We start from the raw sequence: 22,358 nt of genomic DNA, 5'->3' as shown, positions 1-22,358 counted from the left end.
CTGGTAAGATATCAGGAAATGTCAGCATGAAGATATTTTGGCTGAAATTTGCCCCCTATTTTGAATACTCATGTGAAAACTGTAATTTGTACCAGTATTATTTGTGTCAATCGTGGATTTCTGAGACTGGACCATGCATTAGATTACTGCTAGCAGGCAGTCACACTAATTTTCACCCTATTCCTCTACTGTCACTGAAAAATATTTTGGGTAGTACCATATAGTAGAAAAGAAGTCTGAGCTGGTATTTGCTCCTGAGGGCGTCAAACTGCTTGTTCACAAAAGCAAGCTTGGAAAAGACTCATTGTGGTCTCAGAAGATGCAAGTTTCTGAAAACTGGTGATAGATCTCATAGCAAAGACTGTTTATGAGTTCCCTTTGGGGTGCTTAAATAAATGCAAATATTTTTGCTTTGACAGTAATTGCATACACCTAGATTTCAACTGCAGGTATCAGCGCTGCTGTGCTACTGGTGAAGCTGTTTTGTCGCAGGTAAAACCCCAGCAGATGCACCAATTACTTTACATACTGTTTACCCGCTTTTGGTGACATTGAGGCTAACCTTGGAGTCACCTCCCCCGCTGCCACATTCTCCTTTGTCGTACCACCATTTGTTTTTCAATTTGTCCAAGAGGCCTTGTTCATTCAGTTTTAAAACTGCGAGGTTAACAGCATTTCTTGAAACGATAAAACATATTTTGTAAGAAACTGCACAGCTGTTAAGATGTTAGAAGGAATGAGGACTTAAGCTGTTTATAAGCTTGATCCACACACTAAATAAACCTCTCATTTCCATATTTCAAAGCCCTTGGCAGCACAAATAATTGTGGTTACTTTTAAATGTGAAAAATGTATTTCCAGTGTAGGAATGATTTTCAGAATGGCTTGGATTTTAACATGAAAATTCTATCAACCAACCAAAATTATTTTTGCAAAATAATGATAAAACTCTGCCTGGAATTATAAACAATTTACACAGATTTATTTAAATTTATCTTTAGAATATGTTTAGTGTGGGCCCAGGCTGATTTTTCAAGCAGATGGGAAAATATATTCCCCTATACTAAACAGGCAAGATCCAGATGGCCTATGCTAGACACTGCCAGTCACTGTGTTACATACAGTTTCAACATACAGCGCTTAAGAGTGATCCGGCACAAGCTATGGGCTAAGGCTCCAGACACAGGCAGTGTGAGGTAGAGCTGGAGGAGCGTTAACGGCTTACACACTGACTACGAAGCTGTCTAGAGCCAGTCAATAGAAAACAATGCACAAAGAGGTGCCAGAAGTCCTGCCTGTCTGAAGCTCTACCACCTGCTGTAGGTACATCTGCACATTTGGGATGCAGGCTCTAGAGTCCTGCTCCCTTTGCACAGTAGAGGCGTAACTGAAATGCAAGACCTGGGGTCTACCTTGGTGCTGTGACTCCAGAGACTGTCGTGCTGTCCTGGGAGAGCACCCTGTCTCCCAGCTCGAAGGGCACCCGGAGTGTGAGGGAGGAAGGTGGCAGTGGAGGTGATCCTTTCTGGGGAAACCTGTGGACAGTGCAGCCAAGCACAAGCCCAAGCACTGAGAAGACCAAACCCAGCCTTTTCGCTGGGTGCTAAGATACAAGCAGGTAGTCAGGATATCCTGAGGACTTTCCCCTGGAGGATTTATACATGTTATGCTACCACTGGATGAAAGATGAATCCTGCATTGCTAGCAGCACAGTGGTGTAGGCACAACAGTCCGAAAGGGGCTCTGTGAACCTGGTGTCCTCCATTTCATGCTTAAGTGCTCTTTTTATAGATGAGGGAAATACTTGAAGGAGACTGTGGATCTGTGCAGGCAGAGAGGGGTTGCCAACATGTTGTCTAAAGCACAGAATCACTGCTTCTGTATGAACTCAAGGCTTCTGGGAGTGCACAGAAACTCAGGCAAGAAAGGGACAGAGCTGGTCCTAAGATGGGGTTGCTTCTGGACATGCTCAGAGGTTTTCCTTTAAGTGTCCAGAGAGCATTAAGATTGGGTGGCAGAGGGTAGACAGTATAGATTACGAATCAAACCCAAATGTAAGGCATCCGGATTTATGGTAAGAACTACAGTCACTATATGACTTTTTTTAAATCAGTTGGTAACTGATCTGCCAAGGCATTTATGCAGCCTTCATCACCTCCTGAGAAACCTTTGCACTTGTTTAAGTGTATGACTTCCTACCTTTATTACTAAGAGACTCAACAGTCACATATCCTAAGGGTACACAACTACATCAATATTTATTCATAATGCACAATAATAATCATTTTTTATTTTACTCTTTTCATGTTCAGAGGTCCCTAGTGCATCCACGCTTATCAGACATGCACGCTCTTTCTGGTGGGTGTCTGTCAGCCCAGGCTTGCCTGCAGATCTGCAGAGGCATGTGGAGTAGTGGCATCATATCCTTGAAGCACCACTCGTCTCCAAAGGGAGAAAAGTAACTGTGACGTGCCAGTAGCTTAACTACTGCTCTTTAGGGACAATATACAGCTGAGAAAGATGATGTTTCTCCCTCTGAATTTGTTTAATGCTGTCAAGATCTGTCTGTCAGGGCTGAGTGGGATTTGGCAAGAGCTATGTTTGTCAATGGCATCTTCCCCTCTTCAATTATGAGAGGATGCAACACCTGCAAAGCACTTGGAGAAGAGTTGGGGAAGAGAGGTGGCAGGGCTCCATCAGGTCTTATGGCTCCAGAAGCAACTGGGCTTGTGATTCACCCTCTCTAGAGACGGCTGGTCACTGGTCCCTTGGGGTCCCTTCTGGTCTTAGAACGGAAATTTTTCTCTCACTCATTGGGAGAGAGATCTTCCTGGCAGACAGGTACAGACGATGGTATTTCACAGCTTGTGGAGTGTTCCTTACAACATTGGACCATTTGTGGGATAAATGTCAGCTTCAGGACATACCTTCGCTGTCTTCTGGTAACAGCTTTTCATACAGCTCCTGCTGGAACCAAGACAGGTCTTTGCTGGCTTGTCATGAAGTTTGGAAACTACTTGCGTGTAGATCTGACTTTACCTAGCTTTGCTGTAGTTACATTTATATGAGATTTTCAATACAGATAAAGTAATTGCTTGTCTGTCCCTCAAGTGCAAATGAGAACTGTAGGCTGCAGTGGGAGCGATAACAGACTGCTCTTTGTGGATAAAGCTTTAAGGGGAATTTAGCAGCCAGGCTGACAAATGTGATTTTGTATAAGTGCTCTAATTATGGTTCACACTCCAGAGGGAGAGGAGCAATTGCAAAATTGAAATGAAATTGTTCATTTGTCCCTTTTGTTCTTGGAAGCAATTGCTTTTGAACCAGTCATATTTACTACAGATTTTTCCTACTCAGCTTTTAGGTACAAAGCCTGTGCTTTTGTTTTTTTTGCCCCATTCAAAAGCTAACTGTGTGGCCAGCCTTGATGTTTCACAAACTTCCAGTACACTAAATGTAAATTTTACCTTTGGAAGGACATTGAGACTGAGCCATAGATGAAAGATGATCCTAGAAACACTATATCTTTGATGTTGAACAACATTACTTATTCTGCAAATGGCTTAGATACATAGCTTGAGCCTGCTGTCTACAACATCAATGTCAAAACTCTTTCTCCCTTCAACAGAAACCAAACCAAGATCTAATTTAATGCTGGTATGCCTAATTGTCATACTGGGTAGCAATAATATAAACAGCTGCTTTGACAGTGCTACAGATGCGGGCAGGAGTGATGACTCCTGAGAAAAATGAAAAGTATCTCAAGGAATATCACTAACTCTCAATTCAATGAGCCACTTGAGCACGGTCTTATTTTAAAGCAGATGGGAAGTCCTATCAATCAGTCTATCTGTAAAAGCATCCTCATACTATTTCCTCTAAGCTGTAGTCTCTCAAGTATGAACAACAAAGCTCATTGAATTAGACAAAGTCCTTACGCTAATATCCTTAGAAAGTTTTTTTTTCAACCTTTATCTTATCTTGGCTGAAGATGTTACCCAATAACATACAACCTTTTTTTTTCCAAGCTTTTCAAGTTAATGTCTACTTAGACCTTTCATCTGGATATTCTAAGATGAATAAAAAACAATTAGGTGGGGTTTTTTGACAACAAATATAAGTTTTCATGTTTAATTTCCATGTTGATGGGAAGGAGCTTTCTCACTTGCCAAATGTTCAAATTTATCTTTCAAAGCATTAAAAATTATCATGGAAAATTTTCCCACAGCCATTTAGAGAAGCTGCAGCTGGTTGATAGTAATACTCAAGTAATAAATACGTAAATGAAACCCATTCATGAGAGGGTTATTTAGCTGGGTTATTAGCCATATCCATAGACAGTTTCACAGCACAATAGAGAAATGAAAATAAAAAGGATGAAGAAGTAAATGTGGATTTAAGCTGCAATCATTGGTCTGAAATTAAACCATACTGTTTATAAATGTAACATATTATTGTCCTCATATTGTCTAGTAGGCCATGTAAAACCAGGTTAGTTTCACACCGCTTTCTCTGTTGCTTTGTTATCCAGGACGACCTCAACATGCGGAAATAAAGAATTTTCTTCTGGTCAGCAAAACACAGAGAACCTTTGCTCAACACTGCGGTATCTCCCACAGAAATGCTGTAACTGAGATCCTGATAGGTGCAAATTATATACCTGAGACCTCAGAGCCAGGCTAGATCACTCATACTCTTCCCAGATAGTGCTTCACTCTGCCGCAGAGGAAGGCACTTTGAAACTTGAGGGTCAGTGGCAGAAACTGTTCTTTCATCATTAAAAAATAGGACAGTATCCTCAATACCTCACTTAGTCAAAACTCCCACTGAAGAACAATGTGTTACTCAATAGAGGAATTGAAATCTTTGGAAGAATAAGGGTTTAATAGTAGAAAGCAGGTGAATGCTTTAATATTTGACTCTTAATCCTTGCTGTCACTGCACAATCCTGCCTTTTCCATTACTCAGAAGAAAACAAAGTCCTTGTATGCGATAGTCAAGCCAGTTCAGTCAAAACTGCAGCCCTTGCATTACAGTGATACCTCACTTCATAATTACTTGAGTGCATGGACAGTAATTTCAATGTATGGATCGCAGCTTTTCTTAAGCTCCCTATAGAATTACAGTATGAAAAACTTGATGAGAATTAAATAATTCTTACTCATTTAAAATCACTTCCCATCTCGCCAGAAATAAATAGTAATAAGCAGTTTAAAATGTTAATCAGTGTCACTTCTTTTTTAAAGAGTCTATTTGTGCCGACTGCAGATATGCCTTTCACAGTTAGTGAAAGATAAAACTGCACAGACAGATGACGGTACGACTACCCAGTCCCTTGCAAAATAACATCTATGGTTCCAGACAGGGGTACCTCACTTGCTACTCAAAAGGATCACAGTAGGGTGCTTGCGCAAAGCCCAGGGAGGCTGGCAAAGAGGTCTGCTTTGACTTCCAGTAGTTTGGGTCACAGTAATGGTTAACAGATGACCCGTCCATTGGACTTCACTCCACACAAAGCAGTGAGGCAGGCATTCAACAAATGACCTGAACACTACAGCATACAGCACTGCGGCACCTAGCACTTACACGCTCAACCACAGAAGGGGCTTTTCCAAGGCTGACAGAGACACAGGAAGATCCCTGCACCATGAGGGAATGAGACAGAGGCCCAGGCTAGGGACCACAGCAGTCAACATCACTAGCACTGCTGGAAATTTGAGTCAGCCATACGGGAACAGCATGGGAGGTGGCACCAAATTCTGTGTAATGCAACACTTTAAGCACCTATTTCAGCACAGCATCTCAGCATCTCTAAGAAACCAGAAACTAAAACATGAAATGCATCCTGCACAGTAAAATCAAGCCTGTTTTCAACAGCCTAATGCCCAGAGTGCACAGAATACATGCAACAGGCAGAAAAGGCTCTCTCCAGCCTGATTAGACTTGAATAAGTATCCACAGTCTTGGCCACAGCTGCTTTTTGTTTAAGTCTTTAAGCTCCCCAAATCTCTGGATGCACAGTGGTTCATGGGATGGGTGGAAAACACCACCCATCAGCACCACTCATCACTATCTGTGAATGCAATTCAGAGGACTCGGCCTTGGCCTGAGCACATGTAGCAAAGGAGACCTCCTCCATGAAGTCACGTCTCAGAATACCTGGTTTTGAATATTAAATGGCATAAAGGTACAGACAAGTGCCTAAGTATTCATTACAACAAAGGCAGGATCTCTGCTGGGAGCATTTAATAACAATCTTTTAGGGAACCAGTAGAGTTTTGCCAGGAAAACTTAAATGTCTTAGCTATTTAAACAGCTTTGACATTTTCCTGAATCCCTTTCCTGAACTCAGTCTCATAAATTATGTGTAACTGGCACATTAGATAGCAAAATACTTCCTTGAATCCTGGGCAGATTCTTGGTGAAATTCTGCCATTATCCTTACAGGCGGCGGCACTGTTGCTTCACTGTTTAGCACTGGGGATGTTGTTCACTTGAAATAATGAACAAGCAGGATGTGCAAAAATAACATGACTCACTAATGAGACTCTACATACACAGAGACAGCTTTGTTTAAACGGCAGCAGTATTGCACAGCATATCGTCCTAGAAGTGCTGGTGCCCCCACCACAGTTACTGAGGCAGAAGCAGAGATCCTGACCCTCTAAAAGGCTTTTCACAAATCCTTCCCACGAGGATTTGAAAGCCTCAGAAATTGCTCAGTCACTTAGAAGTCACATCGTGTTGAGGGACGCCACTTCTGTTTAACCTTAGGTTCTCTGAACGTACAGCAAACTTCAAACAAAGAGTACCTGGATGTTAAATGACCAAAGCATCACAGGTGAAGCATACGTGAGGTTGCTTTTTGTTGCCAATACAGAGTTGCTTTTTGTTCCAGTAAAGCCCATGAGTTACATTGTCATATAAGTTTGTTGTATATATACTCCCATATAAGTAGTGCCTGGAAAGAAGTGGGGATCAGTGAAGCCACAGATGTGGTGGTGCATCCACAGGAGGAGTTTACTGAAGGAACAAGAAGGAACAAGCTTTCCCAAGGCCACAATGTCACAGCCAGGAACGCGTCAGCAACTGATGACGTGTCTCAGGCAACTCAAAACTCATTTTTGTCCTTGCATTTTGGACGGCTCTCCCTGCAGCTCCCTGCTGATGCAGCCGTCTCCTGGACAAGCCCCTCGGCACTCCTGGCACAGGCTGGAGGGGGTCCTCCCTCAGGACAAGGCAGAGAGAAAGTCCTGAGAAGCTGAGTTCAGTGATCTTATTTCAGTGATGTGAATCGCAGTTATTCTCTCATGATCTAGCCTGTATCCAGCCCAGGCAGCTTGGGAAGAGGAGGCCACAGCTGCCCAAGAGCCTCCCCTTGCCGCACAACCTCGCACCTCCTGGATGCAGCTGAGGATCTGTCTCAGACATACATAGTGCATTTTTACAGCTTGTTCACATCATCTGTTCGAATGATTTTAAATGGGAAAAATTAAAATGCAACCTTACCAAGCAAAAAATTAAAACATGCCCATCTTATGAGCTGTTTGTTTTAACCATGTTTTGAAAAATGCTGATGGCAGATTGTAACACGACACAAATGCAGTGCAGTTTAAGGGTGTTTGACAATTCATCAAGAGAAATTAAGTGTAAAGCTGCATGGCACTGGCTGAATATGTTTAATAAATTAGGAATGAAACAAGCACTCCGTTAATGAGGAAGATGTAGCCAAAGCTTACATCATTCTATACTCAGAAGGCTTGAAGGATCAATAATGCAAATGTTAAAAAAGCGAGCTAATGCAAGAGCATGTTTACAAGAAAAACAACCTAAATTTTAATGACAAAGGGCCAACTTTGAAATCATGTTTTTTTAAACACATTCAAAAATTCATAGGAATAATTTTTGTACTGGCATTCAAAAAGGTTTGCATGCTGTCATGCTATTTGTATGAAAAAATTGTATTCAAATACTGAAGCACAGCACATATCCATACATTTTCACATGTACCTGATAGTTCAAACAAAATAGAGTCCTTGGCAATTGTTCTGATAGCTTGCCCAGCATTTATATTAATAAAGAACTACTTATATTCAAGTTGTGAGTCTTCACAACAATACTAGCTTTTCTGCAGTGGGTCTCTCAAGCTTTCCTGGTAAACTCTTCCATTGCTACATACACGCTTATTGGAGAAAGGACGTGACCAGCCATCTCAGTTGAGTGCCCAGGCCTAGCTGAGGATCCACCAGGACAGTGGGTGCCTCTCAAATTCCATCTTGCAAAATCCACATACTCCTGACGAACTCACTGGCCTGTAGAAAGCCAAAAGTCTTGCAAAAAAGCTACAGGCAGGTTGTGTGCTGCATTAGTAGCTAATACCATTTATAAATGTAATTTAAAAATCTCCTGTCCAATTGCATTTAAAACACCTTTTCCAGAACAAAATCTCAGAATATTCTACAAACACTAAGAATAAAGTGTATTTACAAGAGTGTATATATATTGTTATTCTTTGTTTAGAGATGGGAAATTTAAAGCAGCACTCAAATACTTTTCAATTGTGGGTAATTAAAATAAGTATAATGCTCTCCATTTAGCCGTCCAAATAAGACGGTTAATTTCCAGGGGCACTATTTACAGCTTCTATGCATATCCTAAGTATGCAGCTTAGTTACTTGAACTGAGCTTTGTAAACAAATATGAACCAAACTGACACCTTGAGGATCAGCAGGAGTTCCAATTAATGGGAGACCCACTGCTGCTAAATATTGTCATAGCTACTTTGAATTCAAAGTTGTTCTGAAAATTTACACCAGTTAGAGGTCTGATGACTGTAGTTTAAAATATTTATATAAATTGAAAGCTGTTTTGCAGCAAGATATTCCAATTACAGTACGCAAACACTTCTTGGCACAAGCAATTAAATATATATTTTGCTTGTGTAAAAACAACAGCAGTTGACCTGGGAAGGCAACTCAGCATGTTTCTCTGCTTTATACAAAGCTTTGCTGTAAATAAAAAACACATAAAATTGTCCCTAGAATAACTGTTCAGATTGGTTCAGTATATAGTCTTTAGTAGCAGCAGAAACACTATTTTCTTCCAACTCTGAGCTATTTTAAATTTTGCTAATGACTGCCTAATCCTCATTGAGCAGTATCAGTTTTCAGAGTACAATTTTTCTTGCTGATCGCAGCATAAGCAGTGTTATGTGAATAGGCTGCTGCAGTCCAACACCTGCAACTCGAAATACATGTTTTAAAGGCTTGAGTGGGATTTTTCAAGTGTCTGAGCACCAGTGTAACACTGTCTCCACACTGTAGGAATTGCTCGGAGGCTAAGCTTAGCCCACTGCCAACTGCCTCTAAACTCTCTCTCACCTCAGAAACATTAGGAATCCTGAGCCCTTTACAGTTTTATACATTTGATATTGCTCGAAGCACTTACAATAATATTTTAAAATTTGAAATGTGTAAAATGAGCATTTTTAAATACACGCCCCCAAAATATTTAGTGCTTTCAAACAGTGTAACATTCACCTCTGGCATGGCTGGCAGAAAGCCTTTTGCCTTTTTACACCTTAGGTGAAGCAGATCTTGACCCAACGGTTTTGTCACAGTAGGGTGTTTGGATGCTGTTTCACCTGCCTCACCAGTAACTCCTAAATTTAGGGGCCCCCAACTGAGAGAAAATGGTAGTATTGGCACAGACAAGTAGGGGTTTCATGGCAGGGCACAGGACGTGGTTCAGTGCCAGTCCACAGGACGTGGTTCAGTGCCAGGCAGAGGTTCCATCAGCGTTGGATTAGCACTGCTGAAAGACAGAGAGTAATAGCTTGTGGTGGGGGCCACAGCAGTGAAGCTCTACCACATCTCCTGATTTCCCTCTCCTCTCCTACCTAGACTGCATTAGTGCAGGTCTCTTTAAATGACATTATGGTATGTTATCCAGACACATGCCGTCGAGACTCCTTATGTCACTCCATCTGCAAGAAAAAGCCAAATGCTGCAGTTTTCTGTCTGCACAAATGATCTATTTGTTTTTCAAATGGATGACTCGAGTTTAACAGGATTGAAAATATTATTCATCATCGCTGATGTTGGCCAGTAGATTTAAATTTTCTTTTACATAATATCTTAGCCATATTTGTAAGGCATTTTAGGTTTATGCTTCTAAATGCCACAGAGTGACTACTTTCACCCAGAATGAGACTAGGAAAAATGTATCTCTTTTGGATTTAATTCAGTGCTTATTGAATAGAAATAGGATGTGGTTCCTTGTAACTTAGAAAGTTGTTACTTCTTTATATCCATCTCAATCTGTTTGATATCATTGATGGATTACTAGGCGGCCTATTAAGATCGGAGACTCTACACAGAGGAAGATTTTACTACATCAAAATCTTCCAGCACAAAGCAGGTGGCAGCTGTTTCAGCAGCTTCCATTTTTTCACTCCATTCAACAAGTCCCAGCAGTGGCAGAAATATTGTACCTTTCACTGAGCATTTCACAGCTTTCATCCACAGGAAGACCCAGACCTAGGCTGAATCACAGGTCCCTAGAAGAAATGTTACTGTGACCTCCAAAAACAGTCAGGACTAATTTCTGACTCTTGCTACAGATCATGGAAAGTAAAATATCCTGTTTGACTTACTGAAAAAAATCAGATTTTCTGGTTCCTAACCAGCCCCATGTTTCAATGTGCTATATAAATGTATGTTCTATTCAGTGGATAGCAGGGCAGCTAATATAATAAATTCAAGATCTTTCTTTATGCAGTATTGAATGTATCTGGCATTTTTGGACATTGTTTTAAATTTGGCAGTATTTGAAGAGATTTTACTATCAGACTTCTCCAATTTTTCATTTATGCCAGGCTGAATCTCACCCTTTATGAATATATAACGATGTGTAAGAAGAACTATATTTGACACGGTCTTCTGTTATTCTACTCCTTATTATATGTTGCTATATTTTCCTCCTTGCAGGCAGTAAGACATCAGCAGCAACTGATTAGTTTAAGATGTCAGTCTAAAAAATGGTAAGATAACATCGGGATTCACAATGGAGTTACTTCTGCAAGTAAAGATGCTGAACTAAGCATCTCTGCATGCCTTTTTCACGAACTACCTCACTGTCAGCTTAAGGTGATCCATAAAAGGTGACAGAAGTCCTCGATCCTAGCTAGCATTTCTGAGATGTCCTCAGAGAAGAGTCATACAAAATGAGTTGCATCTAACCACTTTCAGGGTGACAGAGACATAGGTATCTGTTGCAAGAGCCACAGTGAGCGAAAAAAACCTTCTGCTATCTTCTCAGCAGATGCAACTGGAAAAAATCCTCACTGCTATTGCTGTTCTCAGGAATTCATGGAGTAGCCAGATTAAGTTGAATTCATAAAAAGCAGCATGGCCAGCAGGTCGAGGGAGGTGATTCTCCCCCTCTACTCATCTCTGGTGAGATCCCACCTGCAGTGCTGCGTACAGCTCTGGGGCCCCCAGCACAAGAAAGACATGGACCTGTTGGACCAAGTCCAGAGAAGGGTCACAAAAATGATCAGAGGTCTGAAGCACCTCTCCTATGAGGACAGGCTGAGAGAGTTGGGGTTGTTCAGCCTGGAGAAGGCTCCAGGGAGACCTTATTGTAGCCTTTCAATACTTAAAGGTGACTTATAAGAAAGGTGAGGACAAAGGTCCCTTCCAACCCAAACTATTCTATGATTCTATGAATGTCTATATTTTTATTTCAGAAAGAAATCCACTATTTGAGGTGCTGTTTCCAATGAGCACCTATCTTTTGCCTGTCTGATTAGACCTTTCAGCCACCAAGCCCCAGTCTCACCTTAATAAGAATGAAGCATGAAATGACTGCAAAGCCAAATACCACCAGCATACAGTGTATTGTGTATTCAGTGTACAGTGCTGAAAGTACTGTAATAAAAGCACTCTGCTCATCCATTAATTTTTTCCTAGTAAGGAAAGCAACTCTATGTGGGAAAGCTATAGGGCAAAACTGTAGTTTGCTTCTGAGGGAATTCATTCACTGACATCAATGTCCACAAAGTTATTAATCTAACATGGCCACTATGTCAAAAGCCATTGGCAACACTGAGAAATCAGGACGGATGCTTGATTTTCACTGTTGCCAGAAACAGACCGCTAATTCATAAGATCTGTACAGCTGATACACTGTTATCAGATCTAAACGTAGACTGAGTTTCTTTAACGCTACATGCCTCTTTGTGACTCCATACTGATTTTTTTCATAAAGAAGGATTAGAAGGAAGGCAATAAATGGAAAGATTCCTGCTAAGAGATGGTTTCTTAAGCTTTAGTCTAATTATAATGCAAGCACTTTGAAGTTCATTATTTTAATTAGAAGCAGAGACAGAGAGAAAAAACAGGGGGTCCATTCCCCAGGTGGGAACTCTAGCTGCAACTGCAATGCAAAAAATAAATAATGCTGCATAACTTGAGCCTCAGTGAAATGCTGGCTTGTGTTTTGCCTAACAGCGGATCAATACCATACAAATGAAGCAATTACAGTTGTCTCATATAAAGCTTTATTTGGTCAGCAGCCAAAATGGGGATTAGCTGGAAGAGTTCCTAGGACTTTCTGTCTCAGTATTATCGCAGAAGTTAATGAGGAAGATCTGATAGGCTGAGACAAACATGAATGGTGCCAGCAACCAGACGAGAGGGTCAGTCCAATAGCCAGTGTGCTGATAATTAAAATGCCCTGAAGCCAGCTGAACATCAGTCCAAGATCAGGTGAATTTATCAGACAAGGGCAATCCAATCCCTCTGGCAACCAGCTATATAATCTTGCCACCATCGGCACAGCCATGTATGCAGCAGCAAATGCAAATACACCAGCACTCATACCAGACAGACCAAGTACAGTCACATCAATACAGTAATACTCATGCGTGTAATGTTTCAAGCAGCCAGGCTATAGAGAAAACAAGATATGGAAATCACTAATCTCTGCAGCGGATGTGGAGATCCAACTTTTAATGTTGGATGCCACTTTTAATAAAAAAAGCTGGAGGGAGTAGGGTCCACTGGTGATAGAGATTTCTGCTATTGCATTCTAAAGGGAAAACAGAACAACATAGACTGATTAAGAAATCACTAGCTGAAGTTACATTTTCCCTATTGTTTTATCTGCAAAACAGTTTCTTTGATCAAAGACACCGAGAAATCTACCGTGGGGTTTGTCCTGAGGCACACACCTCCATGGATTTGAAATAATCGTATGAACATCTGAATTAGGAATGGCCTTATATATTCACAGCACAATAAACACTATGCTATTATTCTTTTCTGTTCCTCTGAGGTTGATGGCCAATTGTCATTACCCTCAATTTGCAAAGGTGAAACTGAAGTGAGAAGGTGAACTGACCTTCTCCAAGACCACTAGGAAATTGGGGCAGGATCATAATTAAGCTTATCAGTATGACATGACTTCAGTCAACTGCACTTCACTGCTGCTCAGAAATCTTTGGACCTTTTCAGGCAAGTGTGCATAGAGAATTTATCCTTCTGACCTCTCAATGGAAGTCACTTTCTAAAGACAGACCAAGCTTAAGCTTCTGTACACAGTCCCTCAACTCAGTCCTTAACCATGAGATACTCCTGATTTTTCCGCATACCCTGCCAAAAGTGAGAGAGAGCCAACCTGAGTGGTCTGACTCCTGTAACAAAAACCTCTTCCAGCTTTTGACCCCACTGTTAGGGGTTCCTCAAAGATCCATGCTGTCAGTTACTCAGCAGCTCTATAAGGCTGCTTAGGAAGCAAAGGGCTCCCTTTGCCCTGGCAAAGCAGAGATACGAAGCACTGCCACTTATTTCACTGAGTTCACTCTCTTCTGCTTTTCCAGCAGGAGAATGGGATTTAGATGAGAACAATCTCATTGACTTTCGATTCACAGAAGTCATAACGAAAGCATAGTGGTCAGGAGCAGCTGTTAGGTCCCTCCCAAAGACATCTCTGCTCCAGGCTGAACAAGCCCACCTCCCCCATGCTCTCCTCACAGGGTGGGTGCTCCAGATTCAGCTCCCCCTTGATCACCTTCCACTGGAATTGCTTCAATTAATTGATGTTTTTCTTGAATTAGGAGGAAAAAAAAAAAAAAGATGCAGTATTCTAGATGTGGTCTGAATGTTTGCAATTATTTTATTTGATGCCACAATATCTTCTCTTGTGGCCACAAATTGGATGAACTAAAAGCACTCTAATTGGAAACTGCCTTGGATAATTGCCCACTATCTAAAAGAGAAGCCAAAACTAGCAGCACGCTTATTTAACTGTGATAGGAAAAAATCCTAAATCCTCAAGAAACTGTGATGACTTTCTGTTCAATTTCAAGTACACTTTTTTTGGATGATTTCACTTATCCAGAAAAAGTTGAGACATCTTGTAGAAAATAACTCACAATTTCCAACTAGGTCTGATGAGTTTTTCTGTAGATTCAGTTTTAAGATCCAAAATAGATCTGAACCACATAAATGATACAATGTAAAATGCTATAAAAAGAATTTCCACACTGCTGTGTGCAAAATCAGGCGCCTATAGCTGTACTAAGGAAGCCAAAGGTCTCATTCTAAATGTAAAAGCCTCTCTTAAGACACAGTTGCAAATTTTAGCAGCACTAAATAGAACCATATAAGGCACAGATTGGAATGAGCTTAATGTGTAACCTTGTACGGAGAAAGCCTATTCTGGAGGTAACAGATGGGCTGCCAGATGTTGGGGCTGCTCTCACCGGCCTGCCTCGTTCATACCTGCTGCTAGTAATGGAAGATGCAAGGGATCTGGATCTTCCTGCGCACAGATGCTATTCCTGCCCATGTTGGGTCGCGGGGGGGGGAGAAAAAAAAATTCTGTCTTCTTTGTGTCCTGGAGGCATATTATTCTTTTTATGTGTTCTTTTAGAGCAGAAAGAAGTAACTGAAGCATAACAACAAAATAGGTGTCTGTATCAGGTCAGGCTTGGACCACTGTCATTCAGTTGAATTGCAGCTTTAAAAAAGTGCAGGGAACATTGTGGTCAACCTTTGATTACAGAAAACTGACAATGCTGACAAAAGCTGTTAAAAGAGAGTCTTACTCAACAAAAGACCACACAGTTCAGTATCACGTGATTTGCTAAAATATATGGCTAAAGAGGAGCTAAATCTTTTTTCAGCTTTGATTTGAGCTCTCAGTGACTTAATTGGAATAGGAAGCAGATGAAGGAAGGCAGAAAATGGGAGTAAGACTTCTAGCAATAAAAATACAGAGACTTGAACAAAGGATATCTAGAGATAGTTGAGAAAAAAAGCGGTAGTTTTGACTACTTCCTACCACACACAAGGTAGACCAGTTCGGAGAAATAATTACTGATTGACGACAAGTCCCTGTTTTATCATACAATCTTTTAAGTCTGTATTGTTCAGTGAGATGCACATATAGCCATTTTTATCTAGAACCTGAGCACCTTGGGAACATCTTGCTGATGTTGGGAAATAGCTGCATTTTAGGGATGTTATACCAAGACACAGAGTAGCTTAAACTATATATTAAAACTCCTGAATCTTGTTTTGTACTTTTTTCTTTGGCAACATCTTTTCGTCTTTCATTCTGGGATGTTCACTCCCTCCATAATGTCTACTCCATCGCACAGTGTCCCAGTCTAAGACACCTTTCTTAGCTCAAAGAAACCACTAGAAAGAAAATAAACTCTTTTCCCCCTACTTTTGGCTTAGGATTTCTCGTAAGACCCAAGGCTGCATAAAGACTAAATGGTCATTTTGTGTCTCTCGGGAGTCCATGTAGTAGTTACTGTCAATTAGAAGTGGGCAGTTTTGCAACTACCACACAGATTAGTTGCAAACTGTTTTCCAGGTGCTAGTTGCTCCCCAAATGTCAGTTCCACAGAGAGGTATTGTTATAAGCTGCTGAGATGTCTTTCAGTGGCCAACTCCTTTGCTTTAGCCTACCTACTGCTTACTGGAACAATTATTATCTTAGTAGGATAGGCCTTTTACTTGGTGGGAACTGTACCATCAACTTCAAAGGGTAGCTGGCTTGTGCCCTTAATGAATACATATTCTGAAGCCTGGCAGTTTCCTGGGAATTGACACCTAAACAGCCAGAAAGTCGTCATGAAAAGAAAAGAGAGAAATAATAACAAGCTGCATTGTTAAAATATAATGGGCTGCATCTTGGCCTCTGCTGAGCTGCTTTATGAGAGATTGGGGAAATGGCAGTGAAAAGGGCAAGAGAAATTTATTTCTGAAGTGCCAAGAAGCAGAGTTTGTTCCTCAGAGAATCTATAGACTGGAAACAATAATAACCCTTTTGTATCCCACAGGCACTCTCTGAGGATTAATGCTTATCAAGCCTTGGCAAATGTCCAGAAAGTCAATATGACATGTGCACAGCAATGGTATCAGTACTTTTGAGACATTCTGATAATTTCAGGGAAGTTTACTAGTTATACTTAAATATATGCCCCTTTTTACCTGTCAAGAGAACTGAACAGCCTGACAAATTTAATTTGTACAGATTTGATATCATGAAGGTCCTGTTTGTATTCAAATATTTCTGAAACAGACCAAAAAAAAAAAAAAAAAAGGGATTTTTTTTATGCCTTGATTTCTTTCTGATTGTAGAAAATGAACCTGTTATAAAACTTGCCTGGTACTAACTACCTTGCACTGACCCAAGCAATCCTTTTGTATGGCAGCACAGAAACTTCCCCTTTAGTAATCATGAAATACCAGAAGGAAAAAGCTCTTGTATAAGTACCACATAAAAAAAGAAAACCAAGGAAAAAAAGCCTCATCATGCTGCTAAACCAATGCTAAAGCTGAAGAGACGGAATAGTAGTTTCACTACTGAATATACTGCTACTTTAAAAATACCTATTGCCATTGCAATGTTTAGATAAAAACCTTTCTAGATAATATTTTCACTGCCGTTGCCATGCTCTGTCCTTCCGCTCCTGCTCAGAAGCACCTCGTTTCTCAACTGTTCTCACTAAAATCCTGGGACCTTCCCTGGAGTAAGGAGCTGGATGATATTAGCAGAGAGGTACCAGAATGCGACTGTGCAACCAAAATGGGAGCTGCGCTTCTTGGAAGAGCTTTGCTTTCCAACAGTTGTTTCTAATGCCATTCACAGTGTCAGAAAACAGAAATGGCAACAGAACAAATTCCTGTGTCTTTTGCTGTCTCCTCCAGACCAAACATAATCGAGCTTTGTTCAATTATGAACCCTCCCCAAAGCCTGAGGGTGAAAACTTCCTTCAAGTAGCAATGAAGAAACAGGCTCTGTGGGACAAGGTAGATCAGAGATGGCTCTTTGAAGTACCTGAAAGACAGACTGATGTAGGGTTTTTTTTTTTTGCCAGGACAGAGAAATTTCGGAGACTGTAGCATCATGGACACTAATGAGTGGTTTTCTTCTAAAGTTCCAGAAACTTTCTCAATAACAATGCTCTTCACTGCCATTTGGTGACTTAAGTCAGGATTATGACAATTTTCCTGCCTCAATGTAAAAATTGCAAGAAAGGGCAAAACTCCTCCAAGTAGAAAACTTTGCTTAAATACATATGCTTGTACATCTTGCAATGGAGCTCACTAGCGATCAAATTTTCCTCTTTTTTTTTATTGCACTCTTTTTGTATGGGGAAGACCCTCATCTTGATTATAATTTATAAAATTAATTGAATAGTCATCACTGGGGAACAGAGCAAGCTGGGATTCTGATCTCTGTTCTCAAGGCTTTATTTTTACTTTCAAAACAGATACTCTCTTTTTAGACAGGAATAATCCAGGTAACTGAAACTAAGTATGCCTCCCAGGCTCAGCTGAAGGAATAACTTGCTAACATTCCTTGCCAGGCTCTCTCTTCACTGATCTTTCTTTGACCTCTGACTTTTACATTCCTTGTTGAGCAGTGGTCCCCTCTCTGCCTTTTTACCTCATAAATGTTATTTTTAGTTGACAGAAAACCCAACAAGCTCTGAAGGATCTGACCTGCTTGAGAAATATGCAGGCTATAAGTTCTGACGCTGAATGGGTAATGGGGTGGTAATTCAAGCCTTGCTATGCCTACAGTGAAGGGAAAAACATTATGCAACGTCATACAGTATGATCTACACCATTAGTCAAACAGGATAATGTTTAAAATATGAGTAAAATGTTATAGATCACATTCTAGTTTTCAAATAATTTTGTATCACAGAAAGAAATGACCTTGTAAAATCTTGGTGAGTGAAACTCCTGACTAAAATCCTGTTCTTCTAAATATCAACAGACCACACCATAACTATGCAGAGTTTTCTGTTTTTTCCAGTGACCCTTGCTTTAAAAGAACAGAAGTCAAACTCAGTAATTTCACATCATTTTTATGCTCAAACCTTCATTATTCACCAATTGTCTCTGAATATTCTCTGCATCAAACATAAGTAACACACAGTTTCTAGCTCCTACAGTGCTTTGCTGAAAAGACTGCCTCTGTGGATAGCACACTGATTATAGAATCATAGAATCATTGAGGTTGGAAAAGACTTTTAAGATCATTGAGTCCATCCATTAACCTAGCACTGCCAGGTCCACCAAAAAACCATGGCCCCAAGCACCACATCTACACGTCTTTTAAAGACCTCCAGGGATGGTGACTCAGCCACTTCCCTGCCCAGCCTGTTCCAATGCTGGACAACCCTTTCAGTGAAATTTTTCCTAATGTCCAATCTAAACCTCCCCTAGCACAACTTGAGGCCATTTCCTCTTGTCCTGTCACTTGTTACTTGGGAGAAGAGACCCAATCCCCATCTCGCTACAATTTCCTTTCAGGTAGCTGTAGAGAGTGAGCAGGTCTCCCCTCAACCTCCTCTTCTCCAGGCTAAACAACCCCAGTTCCCTCAGCCACTCCTCATAAGACCTGTTCTCCAGACCCTTCACCAGCTTCGTTGCGCTTCTCTGGACACACTCCACCTCTTCAACGTCTTTCTTGTAGTGAGGGGCCCAAAACTGCACACAGGATTCGAGGTGTGGCCTCACCAGTGCTGAGTACAGGGGCACGATCACCTCCCTACTCCTGCTGGCCACACTATTGCTGATACAGGCCAGGATGCTGTTGGCCTTCTTGGCCACCCAGGCACACTGCCGGCTCATGTTCAGCCGGCTGTCGACCAGCACCCCCAGGTCTTTTTCTGCCAGGCAGCTTTCCAGCCACTCATCCCCAAGCCTGTAGGGCTGCATGGGGTTGTTGTGACCCAAGTGCAGGACCCAGCACTTGGCTTTGTTGAACCTCATAGCATTGGCCTCAGCTCATCAATCCAGCCTGTCCAGATCCTTCTGTAGAGGCTTCCTACCCTCAAGGAGATCAACACTCCTGCCCAGCTTGGTGTCATCTGCAAACTTACTGAGGGTGCACTCGATCCTCTTGTCCAGATCATGGATAAAGATATTAAACAAGACTGGCCCCAATACTGAGCCCTGGGGAACACCACTTGTCACTGGCCGCCAGCTGGATTATGGGCAAGACCAGCCATTCTGGCAGGAGAAGAGAAACATGTGAAAAAAATTGAACATACTTCCTCTGCATCTCTCCTCACTGTGAAGGTCAATTGTCTTCAGAATGATCTGGGGAAGTCTTTAGATGCCAGTGTTGCCAGCTGAAAGACAGCTAGACAGCAGAGGAAATATCCATTCTTCTCTGAATTGCCAGAACAATGCTCAAAAGCACTAGGGCACAGACCTCACCGTGGTGACCCAAGCTTACATTACCTTTGCCTATTTCTGTACCTTTCTAGAAACAGGAACACACCACTGAGTAAACAAGGCAGACCAGATACGTAGAAACACCACAAGATAGAACAGCTACATCAATGATATCAGTTAAAACACAAAAAAATCTACAAAGTCCTTTGAAAACTGAACAATATAGAGTACACTGAAGAGTGGTACAGGGAAATGCTTACTTTATGATACAACACAACTTGCACAAGGAAGCTTCACTCATGCGAAAAGTCTATTTTTGTGAAGATTCATGGATTTCCACAGTACAAAGAATTTTCATTCAAAAGGTACAAAACATTCATTTGTGAATTCATGAACTCAGAAATTCATGGATTTCCACAGTAGAAAAACCTTTGAAAAACACTAGTGGAAAAAGTCCTCTGTAGGAAATAAATTTGACTCTGTGAGTAATTTGGGTGGTCAACTCAAACAACTTTTTTTCTAGTTTTCCTGTTATTCAGAGGGAATCTGTGAATATGATACCCATTCTTTGTACACATAAATCCAATCTATGATTCTAGCTATGAATTTTATAAAAATTGTAAGAAAACAGAATGCAAGACGTTTTGGTGAAAACATTTTTATCTGTCCTTATAGGTGACTACCGTGTTATGACTCTGATTCTTTTCCCACAGAGCTTGGTGCAAATTATCAGTTCACTGATCTACAAAACCAGGGTAAAGAGAGAACTGGGGTATATATCAGAATAGTATATTAAGTTCACATCTTTGACAGTGAATAATGATCTGGGAATTGCTTCCACAATAAGCTCCTTATACTCTAGTCTCCAAATACATCAAGGACACAACTTGATAAAAAGTTTAATGGTTCCATTGGAAGAAATAATACTATCAGTTTTACCCTTATTTTCCCAAGCTTGTTTCAGGTCAGCGAAAAACACATCCAAAAAAAAAGAATAGGGAGTATCCCATCCTATGTAAGGTCTGCCAAAATTGTGTTATGAATGAGCATGCATTACCAAAATAAGTTTTCCTTCAACTCTACATTTCTAACTAAGGGTCCATACTGGATATATCCTTGAAAAGTAAAGGTAACATTGTCAGCTGTAGTACCAGATTGAAACGAAGCAATGAAAGAAGGGCAATTTTATAGATTTACCTCAGGAAAACAAGGACTAGATGAAGTCATAAGACCAAGACTGTAGTTTATAAAGCCCATGGACACGACAACTTCCTTCATAACAGATCTTCAGCTTATTCACATAAATTCACGTTTCATCAAGAAAAAGTTCCCTGCACCACAGATCTCTCACTTCTAGGGTAAATCTCTTTCAGGTATTGCACAACTATATAAAGCAGGAGAATCCATACAATTCACAGGGCACTGTTGAGATGCCTTTTGCACCCCAAGCTCTCTCCAGGGCACTCCTCCCTTGCAAAGGATGGAAACTAAACCCCATAGCTTCACTCATATTGCACTTTGCACTTCACACAAGTTGATAGAATTATCAGAAAATTACATCTGCATCACCTGCTTCACTGATGCACTTCCCACTTTTCCCATCTCATGTTAATACAACTACAGAAAAGAATGGATAAAGAACTGGCACCTTAGTTGGTGTAAGGTGTCAGTTCATGTCACCAGCTGTCATACTGCAAAGAACCAGGAAATATCACCATGTGGACGTTTTTGCCTTCCTCTCCAGAACATAAAGAATTCCTCCTAAAGTCAAACTGGAGTTATTTCTTTACTACCTAAAAAGAATAGAGACTTGAATAATGAAATATAGAATCCCAGATTCATATCTATAAACATTAACTGTAATTGCAATAGCAGGAACTTAATATACCTCTGGATTTCATCAAGTTGGTGAACAACCATCACCAGTCTCTAAAATACGTCAACACATATATGCACAACAGTTTTTTATTATTTGGCTAGATCTAATCCTGCCACACTCATTTGGCTGGACAAAAAGTGTCTCACCAAACACTCATGACCTGAGCAGGTTTCACTCATCCACACTGCATACTGTCAGCTGCAGGACAGGACAGCCAAAACTCCTTAGTTAAAACAGTCACAGAAACAATGATGACAACTCCTCATTTTTTAGCCCAACCTGTCATTCACCTTTGCATCAAACAGCTTCAAGGTACAAAAGGTAGAAAAAGCTTTTAGTGTACCTTTAAGAAAATATTGCCCCTACTTCCTTTTCCATTACTTCTTAGAGTGGAGAACTCTTTCATGTTCATCACTATTCAAACTTGTTTATGATGCCTACATATCTAAAACAGAAAAGCAGAGGCATGCAAGGCATAGGACTTGTGTCATACAAGATCTCGAGGTGCTGCCCTCTAGAAACACATGTTATTGCAAGTGGCAAGGCAGACGTGCCAGGGGTGATCCACAATGGCCAGAAGTCTGGCCATGAGAACATCTTCTAACAACAACACATTTACAAAGGCAGGTCTTGCTAAGCAGACAAGCAGCACTCTCTTAACCACCTTTGAAAACACCACCTTTGAAGAAAAAAACGCATTAATTCACACTGATTACTACACAGCAGTTTTGGAAAGATACCTACCGTGGTAGGAGGAGGAAACA

At 40.9% G+C, this 22,358-nt stretch overlaps 1 protein-coding gene across 8 annotated transcripts in view; it reads right to left on the bottom strand.

The window, feature by feature from the left end:
- Window positions 1–22,358, bottom strand: part of GRIA4 (glutamate ionotropic receptor AMPA type subunit 4) — a 242,057-nt gene that overhangs the window by 15,906 nt on the left and 203,793 nt on the right. For 3 of the 8 annotated variants that reach the window (XM_086481766.1, XM_086481768.1, XM_086481769.1), the window contains one exon: window positions 563–677. The exons of the other annotated variants lie outside the window; for them this stretch is intronic. In XM_086481766.1, the coding sequence (XP_086337892.1) occupies window positions 563–677 (115 nt within the window). The remainder of the gene's footprint in view (window positions 1–562; window positions 678–22,358) is intronic. 8 annotated transcript variants of the gene reach the window in all.

Source organism: Leptosomus discolor, chromosome 1 (genome assembly GCF_034619465.1).
Source record: "Leptosomus discolor isolate bLepDis1 chromosome 1, bLepDis1.hap2, whole genome shotgun sequence".
Taxonomy (NCBI): domain Eukaryota; kingdom Metazoa; phylum Chordata; class Aves; order Leptosomiformes; family Leptosomidae; genus Leptosomus; species Leptosomus discolor.
The sequence above is the reverse complement of the archived record's forward strand: the minus strand, read 5'-3'. Positions and strand labels throughout refer to the sequence as shown.